Source organism: Zea mays, chromosome 2 (genome assembly GCF_902167145.1).
Source record: "Zea mays cultivar B73 chromosome 2, Zm-B73-REFERENCE-NAM-5.0, whole genome shotgun sequence".
Lineage (NCBI taxonomy): Eukaryota > Viridiplantae > Streptophyta > Magnoliopsida > Poales > Poaceae > Zea > Zea mays.
In genome coordinates this window covers 5,158,291-5,179,459 of record NC_050097.1, presented here as the reverse complement: position 1 = coordinate 5,179,459, position 21,169 = coordinate 5,158,291, and the positions used below count along the sequence as shown (strand labels likewise).

Genomic DNA, 21,169 nt, shown 5'->3' with positions numbered 1-21,169 from the left:
TTGGGATAAATGGTGTTGGAAGGCAGTTGAGATTAATCATCTGGTCTCTCAAACGAATCACACTAGATTTTAGGGCTTTCCTTTGAGGCTGTGAAAAAACTCTTTATGTGAGGAAAAAATATTTCATGAGTAAGCATGCCATGTCAGCTAAATCGAGTGGATATTGTGAATTATGAACTTTGAGTCTGTAAACTTGTGTTTTTTATGAACTTGTTATACTGTGAACTTGTTATATTATGAACTTGTTATCTTTGTAAACTTTTTATATTATAAATTTGTGGTCCTTGTGAACTTGTTATATCATGAATTATGAACTTGTGGTCTTTGTGATCTTTTGTCAACTTTGTTGTATTGTGAGGTTTGATATGTTTACCGATCGTATTTTAGATTTCGACCGTTACCGGTGTATTTTCCGCACCGAACTTTCGTTTCCGATGTTTCCGAAATACCGATATCGTTTCCGTTTCCGGAGTTACCGTTTTCGATTTCGTTTTCGATAAAAAATATGAAAACGGTAATGGTTTTATTGTTTACCGACCGTTTCCGACCGTTTTCATCCCTAGCCGGAGCTGTTCTCTGGTCTACGGCAACAGGGATAGTACCGCTATCACTTTGTTTATTATTACATGGCTCAGTCTATGCTCTCCCTCCCCTCTTCGCATTTTAGATCCCTATATCTACCGATGTCCTCGAGGACTCTTTGGGTTTGTTATTTTTCTGAGTCGTCAGCTACCGTGAGAGTCGCTCGCTTTGCTGCTGAACCCTAGAACTTGCCAAGGCATCTGTTGGTGCGCGTGTTAGCTATTGTTTTAGCCAATCATTTGCTTTACAAGAAAAGATCTGATGAATCTGTGTTACGTTCCTTCTTTGTTTAAACCTAGGTAATGTTTTCTATTATACACTAACCTCTGTTTTCTTTGTTTCTTGTTCTTTTTCTCAGGGATAGGACCTCCCAGCGAGAGGACCCACAATGGGTTAGATCCCATAGTGCAACTTACGCTCTGGATGTGAGTTCGTATACTTTGAAGGGGACGTCGACCTGAGACCTTCAGTAGAGATAGCATCACAACATTTGGTATGGAACACTTTTGATCTATTTCTTTGGATGCACTTTTCATGGGTTAACAATATTGTTGTTCTCTGATTTGGTGTTTTCCTACTAAAGGACTTACCACAGTCAGCTCGTATAGTTTGTTTTTCCTCTGCGTATATGTACTTGTGCCTGTGTTTTTTTTGGCTGCTACCTAAAATAGTGCTGGTCCCAATGGGGCTTAGTGCATTTCAGATTTTAGAATGGCAGAATCCAAATATTTGCAACCTAAAACATCGATCCAGCCAAGATGAATAGGTGGCTGTTTAGAACGAATAATTTTGATAGCAGTTATAAATTATGGGGTGTTAAAGTAGTAGCACATCTTTGTTACAAGATTATAGCTGATCATTCATACTTCGTTTACTACTTGAATAACACACCAAGCAGAAATAGCTGAACAGATATCCTTAGAAACAGCTCGGACATCATTGTTTCAGTTCATGTCTGTACTCTACTTTGATCAAATATAGTTTTCGGTGTCCAGTCCATACATTTTAGTTTCCAGTTTTCCGTTTGGATCACATTAAGTCCATACTTTTTCATATTTTCAGTTAGCGCATGCATTTCATTTCATCCAAGCCATGCTGGAAACTGAATGTGATTCATACAGGCTAGGAATCCTGTTCAAATCTGAAAATTGAAATCGTCAGTTTGGAACACATCATGTTTTTAGATTTTCAGCTTACAAGCTAAAATCTGATGCCCAGTTTCCAGATTTCATATTTTCAGTTTTCCAGATTTTTAATATAGACAACTACCTATCAAAGGGGAAATGTGATTTTTCAGCTTAGAAGCATAAATGTGATTTTTAAGTTTTTTAATATAAACAGCTACCTGGACCCCGACACCATGCTACACTGATCTGAATTCTGTTTTTTTGGTGTTCCTTCCAAACGAGACATAATATTTTGATATGATCTAATTCGGTTTCTGCTTCTCAGCCAAGATATTAGTGGAAATAGGTAGCGGTTATAAATAATGGGGTGTTAAGGTAGTAGCACGTCTTTGTTACAAGATCATAGTTGATCGATCATACTTCGTTTACTACTTGAATAACACACCAGACAGAAATAGCTGAACAAATATCCCTAGAAACAGCTTGGACATCATTGTTTTGGTTCATGTCATGCTGAAAATTGAATCTGATTCATACAAGCTAGGAATCTTGTTCAAATACGAAAATTGAAATCGTCGGTTTGGATCACATCATGTTTTTGGATTTTGAGCTTGTAAGCTGAAATCTGATGCCCAGTTTCCAGATTTCATATTTTCAGTTTTTTCAGTTTTTAGTATAAACAACTACCTATCAAAGAAGAAATGTGATTTTCAGCTTATAAGCAGAAATGTGTTTTTTTTCAGTTTTTTAATATAAACAGCTACCTGGACCCCCACACCATGCTACACTCATCTAGATTCTGTGTTTCTTGGTGTTCCTTCCAAACGAGACATAATATTTTGATCTAATCTAATCCGATTTCTGCTTGTTTTGGTGTTCCTTCCAGGGGAGACGCTCCGCGACGAGGCTGAAGGAGAACAAGTACTAGACGCACCGTGCACGGTTTCTATCAAAGGGGCAAGGTTTGATCTCATGCTTGTTCTGTGTGATGCATTAATCTTAACATGTGTTTGTGATTTTGGGGATTTCGAGTTTTGGATTGGCGATTGGTCAGTGGTGTGTTGTGTTCATGCGGGATTTGACCTCTCTATGCGTTAGATTGAACTTTTATATATAGGTCATGATTTGTATTTTAGGCTTATACCTATGGGATAAAGCTAACGAAGAATCACAACTAAAATATGTTTACATTTTTTGATTGTAGCATGATTTGTGTTTACGAAATGTGTTCACACTTGATACCAGAAAACTCCTGCATCTTCATTACCCTATATTTGCTCATATAAGCTATGAGGTTCCTTTAGTCAAAAAAACAGCTAAAAATCATGAGAAAATGTCCATGGCAAACTACATGCAACAACATCTCATGCCTTGCTATGTATTTGCCCATTTTCTAATCGATCTCTTAGCCTTTCTGCCATGCGTGTGCTAAGCTCCTCTATCCAAGCCTTTATGTAATCTGGTCATCAGGTCTATTGTCATTATGTTTGCCCATTGATATGTTAATAAACACTTTGTATCATCTACTTATGGTATTATGCGTCCTCAGGATAGGTTGTCGTGCTGCCATGACATAATTAGTAAGTTTTGCTTTTCCTTCTTCTTGCTTAAGAGATCTTCTAAAGATAGGCACTATTATGCATCCTCACGGAATAGTTGGGTTCTATTATCCTGTGATCTAATATTACATGAAGAGCTAAAAATCCATAAACGATGGTATATTGCCGTGTGAGACCTATATGTCTGTGCATTTTTGTGTTATGTATGTCGCAGGTTCTGCGTGCTCCATGTTATTTACTGTGCTTTGGTTAGTTGTTATGGTTTACTTGTTACGTTTGCACGTGCTTCATACATCCATACTCTGATTTATCATGTATGCTTCTCCTTTTTGCCCATCTTGGCTTTACCTCCCTACTTGCTGTTACCTCTGGTGGTATTCAGAACTGATTCCAATGTGATACCTGTGCTCTTGTCCCATACCTAGACACTCCATTTGCGATTCTATAAACTGTTGACCAATGGACCATGGGCCATGTCAGAGTACTGGTCGCTCTCCTGGAAATGAGAGGAAGAGGAGACCTACCACCTCTGGTTTGTTCCTTTGGCCACGTTTTCCTTTCTATTTAATGACTTACACTGTTTCTGAGTCCCCTGCTCGTTGCTAAATCTGTTTGCAAGATGATGACCTTGTTTCTTAACAAATGGTTGCCACATACATACTTGTATTGTCTCCATCGGACATGACCACTCAGACGTCCTTGCTTAACCAACAATGCATCCCTATTTGGTCGACGTTTCCACTAAGACCTCGTATGTATCATGTACATATATTAGGATTATGATGCATCACACGCTCATTCTTATGCTCTCCTCCTTGTTGTGACCTGGTAAAACATAGATCCTAGATCGTTGTTGCATTTCCCTAGAGAGGCTTCCACCTCCAATAGACACCGTCGAATTGAAGTAAGGAGGCGGGCACGAGTTTGTACAACACAGGCTCCATGCTCGACTCTACATGCTCCTGTTGTTCCTCTAAAGGACTCATACATTGCTCGCTTGAAAGGTGCCCACTAGGCGCTACAATCTCCACATGCGCGGGTCTTACCTCTGTTGTGTTCTGCTGATCCATTGTTGTTTTGTGTTCCTTCAGACAACAATCCATTCCTTTCTTATTATGGTGGCCCGACGCACGAATGCCCTTTTTGCGGCGCCTTCTTTTGGTTCCAAGAGCGTGTCAAGAGTGCTTCTGCTGTAACTCAGCGAAGGATTGTCTACAACCTTTGTTGTAAGGGTGGGCGAATCAGGTTGGAACCTTACAAAAAACCACCTGAACCTCTGCGAACTCTTCTGAGGTTTGATGGCGACGCTCGCTCAAAACGATTTTTGCGCCAGATACGATATTACAACTCACTTTTCGCTTTCACCTCCTTGGGTGCTGCCGTCGACAAGGCTATAAACAATGGTACTGCACCGTATGTTTTCCGAATTAATGGTGTGGTTCATCACCGAATTGGAACGTTGCTGCCTCGTCCAGGTTCACAGCCCAAGTTTGCTCAACTTTACATACATGATCCTGATGCTGAGCTACAAAGTAGGCTCCACGTTTTTGAGAGTGATGATGCCGGTGCTTCTTGCCCAGACTCCGTTGTTACACAGTCCTTGATGGAGATGCTTGACGCGCATAATGAGCTTGTGAAGGCCTTTCGTTGTGCTCGTGAACGCATAGAACAAACACACAATAGCGAGATAACGTTACGTTTATTGGGCTGCAATACTAGACATGATGTCCAGTATAATTTGCCTTCGAGCGGTGAGATAGCTGCCATAATTGTTGGTGATTACTCATCTGCTCAGTACACGTACGATGTCCTTGTTCATGCTAAGAAACATGGTCTCAAACGTGTTTCACATTTACATCCGTGTTATATGGCTCTACAGTACCCACTCCTTTTTCCCTATGGTGAACATGGATTCCATCTTGGCATTAGGTATGCGGATGATGACGTCAACGAACGAACGAAACGTAGATACACGACGATGCTTGAGTTTGTTAGATACCACACACACTATAGGTTGCGTGATGCAAACCCATACACTTGCTATGGTAGGCTCAGCGATCAGATTGGCGTCGATGCGTATTCCACAGTCGAAGCCTCTAGATTGCAATTTATAGCTGACCACCAGAAAGATTTGCGATACGAAACAGTGCAGGGTGTGTCTGATGCCATTGATAAGGGTTTGGTTAGTGCTGATTCCGTTGGAAGCAGGATGATTGTTCCTTCGTCGTTTACTGGTGGTAGAAGGTATCATGTGATGAACTACCAAGATGCTATGGCAATATGTAGAGTCTTTGGCCCTCCTGACTTGTTCGTGACCTTCACGTGCAACACTAAGTGGAAAGAAATAGCGGATGCCATTCGTTTTGAAACCGGACAGCAGCCATGCGATCGCTCCGACGTGATTGTTCGTGTCTTCCACATGAAAGTCGATGAGTTCATAACTGATATCAGGGAGGGAAAGACATTTGGCCCTGTACTTGCAGGTATGCTGGCGTTTGTGGCCCTTTATGTGTTCTTCCCTCAACTTATCACTTTCCATTTGAAAACCTCGTGTTTACCAAACATTTCTGCAGCGCTATATACTGTGGAGTTCCAGAAACGTGGCCTACCCCACATCCATTGCCTTGTTTGGCTGGCAAACCGCTCCTCTGACTTTGATGCCTCCACTATTGATGGATTTATCTGTGCTGAGGTACCTGATTTCAGAACTGACCCATTGGGATATGCATTGGTTGACGAATTCATGATGCACGGCCCATGCGGTCAACACAACAAAAGATGCCCCTGTATGAAGAATGACAAATGCTCAAAAAACTACCCTAAGTCCTTCCAGGCTGAGACTATCGTTGATGATTTTGGGTTCATGATATATAAGAGACGCGATGATGATAGATACATTGTTAAGAATGGGATTAAGCTAGATAATAGGAGCGTTGTTCCTTATAACATGGCGTTGCTCAAAAAATATTGTGCGCATATCAATGTTGAGTGGTGTAACAAATCAAACATGATTAAATACTTGTTTAAGTACGTTACTAAAGGAAGTGATCGAGCGAAGGTATATTTTGAGGTGACGGCAAAGACAGCCAACGCGTCACCTGAACCTCAGGTAGCTCCTCGCAATGAAATTCAAGAGTATATCGATGCAAGATACCTATCCATATGTGAAGCCATCTGGCGTATTTTTGAGTTCGACATTCATTTTAGAATACCTGCGGTTGAACGTCTTGTTGTCCATTTGCCCAACAATAACTATGTTCGGTATGAACCGGGTATTACCTTAGCGTCTCTCCTAGAGTCCCCCGCAGCAAAAAGTTCCATGCTAACTGAGTGGTTTAACACCAATGTAAGAAATCCTGGATACCGACACCTAACATACTGTGATTTCCCTACTGAGTGGTCTTGGCACTCTTCGGATCGACTGTGGCAGAAAAGAACCCCTTGTCACAAAATTGGACAGATGTACTACGTTCATCCAACGGCCGGTGAACTGTACTACTTGCGCATGCTATTGATGATAGTTAAAGGTGCAACGAGTTATGTTGATCTAAGGACATTTAGTGGCACGGTCTATGGTACCTTTCGCGAGGCATGTGAGGCGAGGGGCCTTCTTGAAAGCGATAACGAATGGAGCCTTCTCTTTGACGAGGCCATCGTCTCTGCCTCATCACACTAGCTACGCCAACTCTTTGTAACAGTTGCCCTCCATTGCTCGGTTGGCAATGTTCGTGCTTTATTTGATAAGTGAAAGGGAAATAGGCTTTAAACCTTTTCCTAAATGATTTTGGTGATTGAATGTCCAACACAAACAATTGGACTAATTAGTTTGCTCTAGATTATATGTTCTACAGGTGCCAAAGATTCAACATAAAACCAATAAAAAGAATAAGACAAGAGTCAAAATAAAGGAGCAAAGGGGCAACCGAAGGCACCCCTGGTCTGGCGCACCGGACTGTCCGGTGTGCCACCGGACAGTGAACAGTACCTGTCCGGTGCACCAGGGGACTCAGACTCAATCTCGCCACCTTCGGGAAAGTCCAGGGCCGGCACGCTATAATTCACCGGACTGTCCGGTGTACACCGGACAGTGTCCGGTGCTCCAACGGAACGCGGCCTCAGGAACTCGGCAGCCTCGGGATTTCACGAAGTCTGCTCCGCTAAAATTCACCGGACTGTCCGGTGTGCACCGGACTGTCCGGTGTGCCAGCGGAGCAACGGTCATTTGCGCCCAACGGTCGACTCTGACAGTAAACAGTGCAGAACAGTACACGCGGCAGAAGTCAGAGCAGAGGATCAGAGAGGCACCGGACTGTCCGGTGTGCACCGGACTGTCCGGTGCCACATGTGGACAAAAGCCTCCAACGGTCGACCAGCTCCAACCCCAACGGATAAGATGACGTGGCTGGGGCACCGGACATGTCCGGTGTGCACCGGACTGTCCGGTGCGCCCATCGACCAGCAGCTTCTCCAACGGCTACAAAATTGGATGGTGGCTATATATACCACCCCAACCGGCCACTTCAAGGTGTGGGAGTCCAAGCAACATTCCAAGTCATCTAGTTGACATACTCAAGCCCTCCCAACCACACATATTCATTGATACATCCTATACACAAGATCTAGCCCACTACAACCAACACAAGTGCCACAAAAGAGAGAGCGGGAAATTGAGAGCTACTCAATTGAGTTTAGCCCTAGTGCCTTGTGAGATTCATTGAGAGATAGTGTGCGCTTCATCTTTGTGTTCATTTGCGCGTGGAGTTTTTGACTCCCATTCAAACTTCCTCCAAAGTGTTGGAGGCTTGTAAAAGCTAGCAAGAGACACCAAAGATTGTGGTGGTCCTTGTGGGATCGAGAGTGATCCTTGAGAAGAAGAAGAGCTCGCCGATCCTTGTGTGATCGGGAGAGAGGGAAAGGGTTGAAAAAGACCCGTCCTTAAGTGGACTCCTCAACGGGGACTAGGCCTTCGAGGGCCGAACCTCGGTAAAACAAATCACCCGTGTTCATTGTGCTTTTGCTTGTGATTTGTTTGCTTTCCCGTACTCTAAGTTCTCTTGCACTATTCTTTGCTCATATCATTTGGTGTTGTTTCAAGTTAAACTCTCATTTAAGTGAAGCAACACCCCGCAAGAAAAGAACTTGAGTTAGTGCTCTTTTTCATCTAAGCTTTCTTGCTTTGTTATCATAGAATTATTAGTTGTATTGATTTATCACTTCCGCATTATTTGAAAGCTATACTCTTTGCTAGCAAGAACTTAGTTTTTATACTCCGATAATTGTTCATCTTGTTCTAACCACTAATCAAAGAATCTAGTTGGGGGATAAAGTTTTAATTTTTAGGTTTCGCCTATCCACCCCCCCTCTAGGCGACTTTCAATTGGTATCGGAGCTAGGCACTTCATCTTGAGTCTAACAACTCGAAGTGATGGCTCGTAGAAGATCCCAAAAGAACAAGAAGACTCCTCCAACGAACGCAACTCAAAAGGAGGTAACTCTTGAGATATTACTTGATGATTGTTCTAATTATGATTCATGGTCTACTAGTGTGATAAATGCCTTTAGAACCATACATCCTCAATTAGAACAAATTATTGACAAGAGTATTTTTCCCTCTAGTTTTAATGGAAAAATTAATTCCGAGGAGGATCAAAGATGTTATCGCTTAAACTACCTAGCTTTTGACATCTTAAACAATTCTCTTAGCAAAGAAGATTATCGTGCCTTCATATCAAACTATGATGAATCCGTCCATGATGCGCATGATATTTGGACTAGAATTAGAAGCAAATTTGATGAGTCCAAAAATGATAGTTCATTTTGTGCTTCTACTTCCTTTGGTATTTGTGATACTAACCCTTGCAAGGAAGAAGAAGAGAATGAACGATGGAGACCAAACGATGAATCCACCTCTCCAAAAGGTTTGTCTTCCCATTTCGATTCACACATGTGTTGTGTGGCTAATGAAAATGATAGCGGAAGCACAAATGAGGATGAGGAGGAAGAAAGAAGCTTTGTGCATCTCTACGCTCGCCTAAGCCAAGAAGATAAGGCGGTCATGCTCAAACTTCTAGAGAGAGCGAGAGAGCAAAGCGAAGCTCGTCAAAGGCTAGAAGATATTCTCTCCATAAAGATGCAACACTTTGACGAGTTGACTAAAGAACATGAGGAGCTAAAGTGCTCTCATGTTGATTTGGTCCAAAGGTATGAAACTATTTCAATTGAGCAAAATAACGCATTACATTATATCGCTCAATTAGCAAATAAGAATACCTTGCTAAAGGACCAAGTAGAAAAGCTAAAAATTGAAAATCTAGCTTTTCAAGAAAAATATGATATGCTTCTATGTTCTCATGAAAATCTTATGAATGATCATATCATATTAAACATTGCTCATGAGGTTGTGATAGAGAACTTTAAATCCCAACAACCTCACTCGTGCACATGTATTCAAATTAATACTATATTACCATGTGCTAATGCTTGTTGTCCGTCGACAAGCAAATCTTCCTTTGAGCCAGAAGTTGCAGGAACCAATGATGATTCATATCAAAAGCTCAAAGAAGAAAATAAGAGGCTAAAGAAGAGCTTGACACAACTAAAAGGGAAATGCATTGCCCAACCTTCTCAAGATAACTGTGATCACATGGTGAAGAAGCTTGAGACGGGAACAACCGTGGCATGCACTACATCCCTTGAAGAAAATGTCAAGGATTTGAGGATTGCAATGAGGAGGGAACAAAATATGAAATTCAACACCTCCTCCAAAAGCCTCAACCACGCCTCCACAAAAGGTAACATCCAAGGTAATGATCAAGTCACACTTCACATTAAGAGGTGTAGTGAATGCTTTGAAGAGGGGCACTTGATTAGGTCGTGTCCCTACATTAAAAATGGCTTGATTATTAACAAGGATGATAGACTTTGTTTTAAATGCTCCAAGAAGGGACACTTGCTTAGATCTTGTCCCCATTTAAAACAAAGAGGCATAGGGTTAGAAAAGAAAATTTTTACTAACCATGTAGCAAGCAATAAACAAGGAAAGAAGAAATCTTCAAAATTTGGAAAACGCCTATGCTACACTTGCCGAAAGAAGGGACATCAATGCAAAGATTGTCCCATTGGTAAAATTCCCACTCCTAACTTGTCAATTAATTTTCATGTAACTAGGCAACCCAAAATTGCAACTTGTGCTAGAAAGGTAACAAGTTTACCAAGCGCTAGCACAAAGGACACTTGGGTTCCTAGATCTTTGTTCACTAACCTTAACGGACCCATCAAGCGATGGGTACCAAAATGTGCTTGACAAGCTTTGTAGGAGAAGGAGATGGTGTGAACCTTTGGGGTGCTTGAGGGAGTTAATTCAATTCTTATCAACTCAAGCTATCAATTTTCAAATGATCTACATATTCAAGATTGACCCAAGGTTACTTCAATTTATTGTATTCAAAACTCATATCATCTCGGGAAGATATTAATGTTGTAGGAAATAAAGAATCATCATGTGCGGAATATCAAAGCCTACAACATGGAGGAAAATCAAAGGATGGTAACTTTTAAGTGCAATTATCTTAAATTGTCGTGTGTCTTGTGTAGTCACATAGAAATAGAAAGCACTTAAGCATGTTTTAAAATTATGTCATCATTCTTTGAAGAAATTCCTCTCATATGGTAGATTGTGTATTTATCAATTCTATATTATGACAATCTACATGCTTTAAATTGTTGCAAGTTCCCATGGCATACATTAATTATTCTATTGTTGCCATGTTCTAGATATAGAGAGATACTTCATGTTCTTAAAAGAATAAGGTGTCATGTAAGGAATTCAAATACTTAGGACACTTATAAAAGGAAAATTCTCTCTATAGCTAGAAAAGTGAGACTAATGTTTTTATCTAAGTAATTTAAGTAGTCTCACTTGTAGAGATAAATTTCTCTATGGAAATGCGTAATCCATCATGACAAGGAAAATCAATCCAATAATTTATGTTGTATGTCTTATTGCTTAAATTGGATATGATTCTTCTACATTTATCGCTTTCCATATCATGAATTAGATTTATTTCCATAATCTTAAAAGATTGGTTATGCTTGTTTTATGAGTTAAAATTGAGCATAACAATGGATAATCTAGTTCATGCTATGAAGTTTCCATGCTTTTAGTAATCTAGTTTTGCATTCCTTATCAAAATGATTACAAAAAGGGAAACTAGTGCTTGTGTTGCCATTAACTTTTCACTTGAGCTTACTTATGAAAATCGACAAACGAGTAAGTGCAAGTTTAATGCCACAAGCCTCAAAGGGTTTGATCTTCACCCAAAGGAAGAAAGGTAAAAGCAAAGGTATGGGAACTCATCCTCTTAACCAAATATAGTTCCCATCAATGACTGTTTACTATAATTATATCTTTGTGAAGAAATAGATTCTTGGTTGAATTTTAATTGGCTAAGATGTACATTCAACCTCAATCTCATTAATGCACTTGTCCATTAGAATCTATTTCATACCTTTGCTATAAATGTTCTCATATTGACTTGTTTTCAAAGTAATGATTAATAAACTTAATATGAAGAAGTAAATTCCTGATTGATCAAATGGTTAAATAGTGCATATTCCTCTTTTCCTATGATGTGCACTAATGCTAGGGATTTTACTTCATGTTTGTGTGACTTATGGATGATGAATTGTTCATATTTATTTTCTAAAAGAAATCATCATTCATCATATACTCCCTTGCGCTATTGACATCTCTCTTAAGTATTTTCAATAAGTTTGGGAGGAAAAAGAGACAACTACAAAGGGAGGACACTCAAATGAAAAAGGAAGAACATCAAGAACAACAACACCTACTTGGACATTAAGGTCTTCACAACAATCAATGGTGTGGTTGTAAGCATTCTAAATCTTTTTCATTGTGAGAATACAAGGCTTAAGTTGTTTATTGCAAATTTTATTAGCCTTGATCAAGATGTATAATGGGTCTCCCTTTATATCTTTAAAAGTGAATGCATCGAAATCAATTCTTCAATTACTTGATGCATATCTTTAGGAGGAGTCCATTCCTATATTTTGATTATGTTGAGACTATTGCGTTATCTTAGTAATTTCATATAGTCTCTTGCATGAGAATAATGTTTCTCATAAAGTATGCTACTTCACATCAATCCAACTTGTTAAAATAATGTAGCTTTTATCAAGGATTGTAGCTTTCATTGTTATAGTAGCATCTCTGCTGGATTCTCCTATCTTAAGTGTGTTTGATGATCTAATGCCTATGTTGTTCTTTTGATCGCATCTATTGCTTGTTTGATCAATGAATAACTTCAATTAACACTTATGCTTCTTAGTGCTTCATGCAATTCCAATTTGATTTCATGAGTAATTTCAATCGACATCTATCTCTTGATATGCACTAAGTTGAAAGGAGAATTCATGTTGCCTCTATACAATTTGTGATCCATTTAATTTGATCTAACATTAACTTGGAAAAGGATCACTAGTTGTAGAACTCTCTCTTGTGCAAAATATTTCCATGTATTGTCTTGAGTACAGGTCTTAGGCAAATTCAATAAGACCAAGGACAATGCACAATGAAGAGAGCATCACTATGTAAAGGTACAAAAGGGTAAAACTATTCAATCTTATTCATACATGTACCTAAATCTTCCTACATTCCTTGCATATCTTGTATAAAAGGAAGAGAAAGTATGTTCATGCATTTATCCCTGCTTCATACCTAGTTTAACCTCTTAAAATTTCAGTCATGCATTATTGCATCTTTGCTAAAACTAGATGAAATGGTTCTATTGTCAAAGAGCTTAAAGCTTAACCTTGTAACGAGGATAAGCTACCTTTGTTCCAAAGGTGGATGGTCCTTAAGTCTCTTTGAAATCTTTAAAGGAAAATGCTTAAAATGTTTGCAACATGCTTTCATAAGTGCATAAACTGTCATGAGCATCACACTTATCCTATGACACCATGCACTTCACATTCTATATGATTTAGATATGTTCTCATTAACCTAATTATGTGCAATTGGCATTTTAGGCCAAACTATGTGTTCTCTCCATGCACATATTTAGGGGGAGCAATCTATGTTGTATAGAAATATGATCATGCTTAATTGACATATCTCTTGATCATATCTCTTTCATTTTGGTACAAATGCATATATCCTATTATTCCCGTACCATGACTACGACTAATATGTTTCCAAGTATATTACTATGCTAAGTCGTAGATTGAAAGGGAAATGGAGTCTTCGGCGAAAACAAAGGCTTCCACTCCGTATATCATACTTCGCCATCACTCCAAGCAACTCTCTATTCTTTGGGGGAGAAATGAGCATCAAAGAAAAGGGCTTCGTCTTTGGAGAGAGTAAGAGCCCAAAGCTAAAAGACCGGACTTCGCCTTTGGTATAATCTTAACTCATTTATTTATGCCCAAAGGGGAAGATAGCACTTCGAGGGCTCTAATGATTCCGTTTTTGGCGATTCATGCCAAAAAGGGGGAGAAATGAGCCCAAAGCAAAAGGACCGCACCACCACCAAATTCAAAAACTTAGTGCTTTCCAAAAGTATTTATCATTTGGTATCCTATTGTGTTCAAAAAGGGGGAGAAAGGAGTATTTCAAAAATGGTATATCAAAACCCTCTTGAACTTCAAAAATGGTATATCAAAACCCTCTTGAACACTAAGAGGTGGATCGCTTTTAGGGGGAGTTTTGTTAAGTCAAAAGAAAAGCATTTGAAACAGGGGGAGAAAATTTAGAATCTTGAAAATGCTTTACAAACTCTTTCTTTGAAATGGATTTACAAAAAGAATTTGCAAAAACAAAACATGTGGTGCAAGCGTGGTCCAAAATACTAAATAAAATAAAGAAAGAAAGCATCCGTGCATATTTTATGAATATTGGTTTAATTCCAAGTAATCTTTGCACCTATTCTATGCAAACTAGTTCAATTATTCTCTTATATATTTGCTTTGGTTTGTGTTGGCATCAATCACCAAAAAGGGGGAGATTGAAAGGGAAATAGGCTTTAAACCTTTTCCTAAATGATTTTGGTGATTGAATGTCCAACACAAACAATTGGACTAATTAGTTTGCTCTAGATTATATGTTCTACAGGTGCCAAAGATTCAACATAAAACCAATAAAAAGAATAAGACAAGAGTCAAAATAAAGGAGCAAAGGGGCAACCGAAGGCACCCCTGGTCTGGCGCACCGGACTGTCCGGTGTGCCACCGGACAGTGAACAGTACCTGTCCGGTGCACCAGGGGACTCAGACTCAATCTCGCCACCTTCGGGAAAGTCCAGGGCCGGCACGCTATAATTCACCGGACTGTCCGGTGTACACCGGACAGTGTCCGGTGCTCCAACGGAACGCGGCCTCAGGAACTCGGCAGCCTCGGGATTTCACGAAGTCTGCTCCGCTAAAATTCACCGGACTGTCCGGTGTGCACCGGACTGTCCGGTGTGCCAGCGGAGCAACGGTCATTTGCGCCCAACGGTCGACTCTGACAGTAAACAGTGCAGAACAGTACACGCGGCAGAAGTCAGAGCAGAGGATCAGAGAGGCACCGGACTGTCCGGTGTGCACCGGACTGTCCGGTGCCACATGTGGACAAAAGCCTCCAACGGTCGACCAGCTCCAACCCCAACGGATAAGATGACGTGGCTGGGGCACCGGACATGTCCGGTGTGCACCGGACTGTCCGGTGCGCCCATCGACCAGCAGCTTCTCCAACGGCTACAAAATTGGATGGTGGCTATATATACCACCCCAACCGGCCACTTCAAGGTGTGGGAGTCCAAGCAACATTCCAAGTCATCTAGTTGACATACTCAAGCCCTCCCAACCACACATATTCATTGATACATCCTATACACAAGATCTAGCCCACTACAACCAACACAAGTGCCACAAAAGAGAGAGCGGGAAATTGAGAGCTACTCAATTGAGTTTAGCCCTAGTGCCTTGTGAGATTCATTGAGAGATAGTGTGCGCTTCATCTTTGTGTTCATTTGCGCGTGGAGTTTTTGACTCCCATTCAAACTTCCTCCAAAGTGTTGGAGGCTTGTAAAAGCTAGCAAGAGACACCAAAGATTGTGGTGGTCCTTGTGGGATCGAGAGTGATCCTTGAGAAGAAGAAGAGCTCGCCGATCCTTGTGTGATCGGGAGAGAGGGAAAGGGTTGAAAAAGACCCGTCCTTAAGTGGACTCCTCAACGGGGACTAGGCCTTCGAGGGCCGAACCTCGGTAAAACAAATCACCCGTGTTCATTGTGCTTTTGCTTGTGATTTGTTTGCTTTCCCGTACTCTAAGTTCTCTTGCACTATTCTTTGCTCATATCATTTGGTGTTGTTTCAAGTTAAACTCTCATTTAAGTGAAGCAACACCCCGCAAGAAAAGAACTTGAGTTAGTGCTCTTTTTCATCTAAGCTTTCTTGCTTTGTTATCATAGAATTATTAGTTGTATTGATTTATCACTTCCGCATTATTTGAAAGCTATACTCTTTGCTAGCAAGAACTTAGTTTTTATACTCCGATAATTGTTCATCTTGTTCTAACCACTAATCAAAGAATCTAGTTGGGGGATAAAGTTTTAATTTTTAGGTTTCGCCTATCCACCCCCCCTCTAGGCGACTTTCAATAAGTACTGGCTATATTTCACGGATGACATTAATCGCTCACTCACCCGCGCACTGGCCAATCCGCGCTACATTGTGCCACCGGAACAACTTATGCCGCTGCTGATAAAGAAGCTAACACAACTGTTTTCTGACAGCGGAGGGAATATTGATGACTTTAACTTGCCCAAACTGTCTGCACGAAATGATCACATGTACGAAAATAAATTGCTTAACGATGAACTTGACGTTGAACCGTTGGTATTGTCCATGCAAGCCCAATCTCTTCTGTCCCAGCTAAATACCGATCAGAGACATGTCTATGATACCATTATCGGTAGAGTACTATCTTCCTTACCCGGATTTTTCTTTGTATCTGGCCATGGCGGCACAGGGAAAACCTTCCTATGGAATACTCTGATTGCGAACATCAGATCGAAAGGAAAGATAGTACTTGCCGTTGCTTCCTCAGGTGTTGCTTCTTTGCTAATGCCTAAAGGACGAACCGCACATTCACGTTTCAAGATACCTTTCGACATGAACGAAACAGCCATGTGTACTATTAGGCGAGGGACCATGCTTGCTGAACTCATACAGGTGTCCTCATTTATTGTATGGGACGAAGCGCCGATGACGCATCGACATTGCTTTGAGGCCTTAGACAGAACCATGCGCGATATCCTCTCAGAGGACGAACCTGCAAACGCGATTATCCCGTTTGGTGGCAAAGTCGTTGTCTTGGGCGGTGATTTTCGTCAGATTCTACTAGTTGTTCGTAAGGGATCACGATCTGCGATTGTTAATGCTTGCATTACCAACTCTAGGCTTTGGCGCCATGTCAGCTTCTTGAGCCTACACACGAACATGCGTCTTGCCAACCCATGCCTACCGTCGGAAAAGCGTGCTGCTCTTGCTGAATTTAGCAAATGGGTTTTGTCCATCGGAGATGGTACTGTTCCTGTTGAGAAGATGGGCGACGAGGCCGAGCCTTCGTGGATCACGATCCCTCCCGATCTATTGATTCATGTTGACGGTGACAAGATCCTCGCACTTATAACTGAAGTGTACCCGAATTTTATTGCAAATCACAGAAACTATGATTACCTAGCTGTGCGGGCTATCATTTGTCCTAATAATTCAACTGTTGATGACATCAATGAGCGTATTGTTTCTATGGTACCTGGCAATGGCGTCGAGTGCATTAGCTGTGACACAATTTCAAAATCAGCAGAACACATTCCAGATTTTGATGTGCTTTACCCAACCGAATTCCTCAATTCCATAAATGCACCCAATTTTCCTTCCCACAAACTTGTGCTTAAAGAGGGTGCAATGGTAATGCTGCTTCGCAATCTGAACCAAACTATGGGCCTCTGTAATGGGACAAGGCTGCTTATTTCCCAGCTAGGTCAGCGTGTTCTGCGATGCATAATACTCACAGGATCCAGGATTGGCAATGAGGTATTCATTCCACGTATTGCCCTGAACACAACAAATGTAAAATGGCCTTTCACTTTGCAGAGGACCCAATTCCCACTACGCATCTGCTATGCCATGACAATAAATAAAAGCCAAGGACAGACGCTTTCCACTGTTGGCCTTTACCTAAAGAAACCAGTATTTACACATGGCCAGCTCTATGTTGCTGTTTCGCGTGCGACATCTAGGGAGGGGCTTAGAATTGTGATCGAAAATGATGATGGTTCCTGTGGCTCCTGTACTCGAAATGTTGTTTACCACGAGGTCTTAGATGCTGCGCTAGCAGCATCGTCGTAGCGCATCTCACCTACTACAGATCTCATTTGTGTACAAATGTGCATATTGTAGATACATTTATGTATCATACTGTTGTCCCCTTCCATTTTTTGGGTTTTGAAATTTTCTATGCGTGCACCGCTCGTCGATGGTACCTCTTTTGTACTAAGGTGTTTGTTCTGACATTCAGCATGCTTACTTCATCTCTTACTCTCAACAAATACTCATTGGACAAATGTTCTTGTCCCTCTTTTGCCTTTACTTTGCAGATGGCAGAGGTTCTGATTGGTAGCCTTATGATTGGGAATTGCAGTGACCGGTTGTGTGTCCGTGTCTCCCGTATGTGGGAATTTTATGATCCTCAGGATGAGTCCAATCTCCTCCACGCTGATATGGTCCTCATCGATGAGGAGGTACGCAATCTTCTTACTACATGGACATTGATCTAGATTTGATTCTGGTGCATTAACTACATCCCACAAAATTATTCCAGACTTGTCCTTGTATGCTACTCGGAATATGGCAGCAACATCTTCTTCAAAATGTTAACATGGTCCAATAAATATGTAACCACATTCTAAATAAATGCTACTCCCTCCATTTAGCTTCGTATTACGACAATCAGTCTGGCTTCAGTCCCTCTCAGACATAATGGTTACCTCACTTATAACATTGAAACACATGATATCACTAAAAATTATGCCAAAATTGTATAGTGTCAAAGGCATTTCTTTTATTTTGTGTAGGGTGGCAGTGCTCATGCTCAAATATACCCTCCACTCGCTGCCGTTTTCAAGCCCATGATAAAGGAGGGCAATGTCTACAACGTCTCCTATGTTCAGATCAAGAAAGCAAATAGGATGTACAAGCCTGTTGACAATGATATCATGATCGGTTTCACAAAATGGACGACAATTGAGGAGCTTATTGAAGTGCCACCGGCTTTTCCAGAGATTGGTTACTCCCTCACTCCCTTTGACCAGCTTACAACCCTTGTGGACATTAGGGAGTATTTCATAGGTACATAGCATGAATCCATCCTGCGTTTTACACAGTTCTACCAAATGCTCTCTTGTCACTCTATATTGTTATGTAAAATAGATGTCATTGGCGCGGTCACCATGATCTCGGATGTCGCAACCATTCGTACAAAGATGCGCCAGACTCAAACAGCAAAGAGATCCGTCACTATACAAAATGAGAGGTTAGTTACTTACCTCTGCAGCAAGTTATTTTACCCATGAGGTTATACTTGTGACTCGTTTTAATCGTGTTTGTAGCTGTACTCCCCTTGAGGTTGTGATGTGGGGTGGGCAGGCAACCTCCTTCCCGGCTGATCAGATTAGTATTGCCGGCCAGGACTCACTCCAGATTATTATCTTTGTTGGTACTCTTGCTAGATCCTATGCTGGTATGTTTGTCTAACCTTGCTATTTACACTTCTATTAAGACTCTATGTTTACCGAAGGTTCCAAACCTTTCAGGTACCACTTCACTGACAGGTGGATCGTCTTGCAAATGGTACGTGAATCCGCAGGTTCCAGAGGCAACAAGCCTTGCAGCCAGGTACCATAAACACATGACCCGCTTCCCTTGAGTGCCAAAAAATATAAGTCTACCATTTATATGTCCAGTTCGCTTGTCTCCTTTTTCAGCTTGCAGCATAAAAGGAGCCCAATTATGTCTGCTGCTGGTTCGACGCAGCGTGTGCCGAGGATTTCTACCGCTGAGCATAAGAAAGTATCTGAAATCAAACACCTGCATCCATTCAAGCATGAGGTGGTTCCTTTCATGCTAATCGACTACATCTTTTTATACACTCTTCTTATGTGCCTAAGAGAACAATGCTAACCCCTGTACTGCCTCATTTAACTGTTTTTTAGAAAGTTGAGTGGTTGGTAACAGTTACCGTTCTTAAGATTGATCAACTATGGTGGTACGAGTCCTGTAGAAAGTGCCTCAAGAAAACAAAGCCTCATGGTGATGCCTATAAATGCTCGGACTCTGGTTGTGGCCATGTTGGTCCGCCTAATCCAAGGTATGTGATGTTTATTGGTCTGGTACATCTATGCCTGCTGACTCCTTAATCATACATCTGTGACTGCTACTTTATGCGCAGGTACAGGTTGCTCATCACAGCAGGCGATGAGACAGGCGAGACTGATTTCATACTATTTGGACATATGGCACAGCGCATTGTTAAGAAACCACTTGACATCTTGATCGCGGATAATCCAGCCGGATTTATTCCTGATGAAATAACTAAGCTGATGGAAAAGGTGTACACATTCAACGTAAGCTTCACAGACAGCACCATTGCTTTAGGCAATGTGTGTTTCCAGGTTAACACGGTTGTCGCCGAGATTGGTGATGGAGGTCAGGTTCCAATTTCACCCAGTGGATCCCAACCTTCATCAATTTCGTCTGCGTGGGCTGCATCCAAGTCTACATCAGCAGACTCTGTCCCAACTGGAGGTACCTCTTCTCAGACACCACAGAGCACCAAAAACTACAGCAAGGATAAGGTAACCCATGCTTTCGAACACACAATAAATTTGTTGTTGCCACCAACTCAAGTTGCCTTACAGTCTATGCACTTCGATGTAGCGTGCAAGATCGCCAACGCCACTATCAAAAGGTGGGTCCTCAGTTACCAGGCAGGTTGCGAGGAAGATATTGGGAGGCTCACCTGATAAAACTGGTGATGGCCATGACTTGGCTTCCGGAATTGCTGATTCTAGGTACATCCTCTGCCTCTCTGTGCCTTGTTGTTTACAACACAGTCTGATCAACTGAATGCAGGATGGTTACTCTATAACTATCACCTGACAGATGAATCCTTAGGTACCATGAAAAGTTAACAAAGTGTCACAAAACTTTGTGTGCCCAGAAAACCACTATAGAGAAAAACATGAAAATATAGAATTGTAGATTTCTGCATTTAGTAACGATAGAAATGTCTGTGAAGCTTACGTTGGTTCAAGCATCGTCAGGTAATATAGAATTGTAGATTTCTTACATTGGTTCAAACCAAGAGCTTTCTGCATTTAGTAACAAAAAGATTATAATAGATTGCATATTTGCTAAAATTTTAAAACGTTACTGAAATTCAGTATGAGGTATTCAGTATCCTCACATAAGGTAGCCATGAATTGTCAGCATCACTACCACCTGCTTCTGTAGACGAATTTATGCATAATAATTTACAGTCATTCAGACCAAGGGTACTCCTCATTTCAGCTAAGACATTCACAGCTCTTCATGTACGAAGTAACATAAGAGTCAGCTATACAAAAATATATAATTGAAACATAAAATATCACACTATATTAAAGATTTGGCAAAAAAGACTTGGCAAATCAGCTAATGCAAGATAAATAGATTAAATGATTTTCTGCAGTTATGACAACAAAGACAGAAAACATAAGGACTTGACAAATCAACTATAAAAAAGAATAAGATTACAAAATTGCAAGAAATAATAATTCAAATATTGAAATATCTTGCATCCCATT

General features: G+C 40.9%; 1 protein-coding gene across 1 annotated transcript; it reads left to right on the top strand.

Annotated features, from left to right (window-relative positions):
• The first annotated feature begins 570 nt into the window (after nucleotides 1-570).
• LOC103625699 (replication protein A 70 kDa DNA-binding subunit B) lies at nucleotides 571-20,490 on the top strand. Its single transcript, XM_020548022.1, has 12 exons — nucleotides 571-1,075; nucleotides 2,596-2,671; nucleotides 17,924-18,067; nucleotides 18,401-18,674; nucleotides 18,756-18,858; nucleotides 18,935-19,065; nucleotides 19,139-19,220; nucleotides 19,310-19,433; nucleotides 19,538-19,692; nucleotides 19,774-20,179; nucleotides 20,262-20,395; nucleotides 20,487-20,490. Exons 3-12 carry the CDS (start codon nucleotides 17,924-17,926, stop codon nucleotides 20,488-20,490), a joined length of 1,557 nt encoding a protein of 518 aa, XP_020403611.1. The 5' UTR covers nucleotides 571-1,075; nucleotides 2,596-2,671.
• The last annotated feature ends 679 nt before the right edge of the window (nucleotides 20,491-21,169 follow it).

Coding starts and splice junctions, on each gene's coding strand:
- LOC103625699 (XM_020548022.1), top strand. CDS start 17,924: ATGGCAGAGGTTCTGATTGGTAGCCTTATGATTGGGAATTGCAGTGAC. Junction 18,859..18,934: donor GTCACTATACAAAATGAGAG/GTTAGTTACTTA, acceptor TCGTGTTTGTAG/CTGTACTCCCCTTGAGGTTG. Junction 19,434..19,537: donor TGCATCCATTCAAGCATGAG/GTGGTTCCTTTC, acceptor ACTGTTTTTTAG/AAAGTTGAGTGGTTGGTAAC.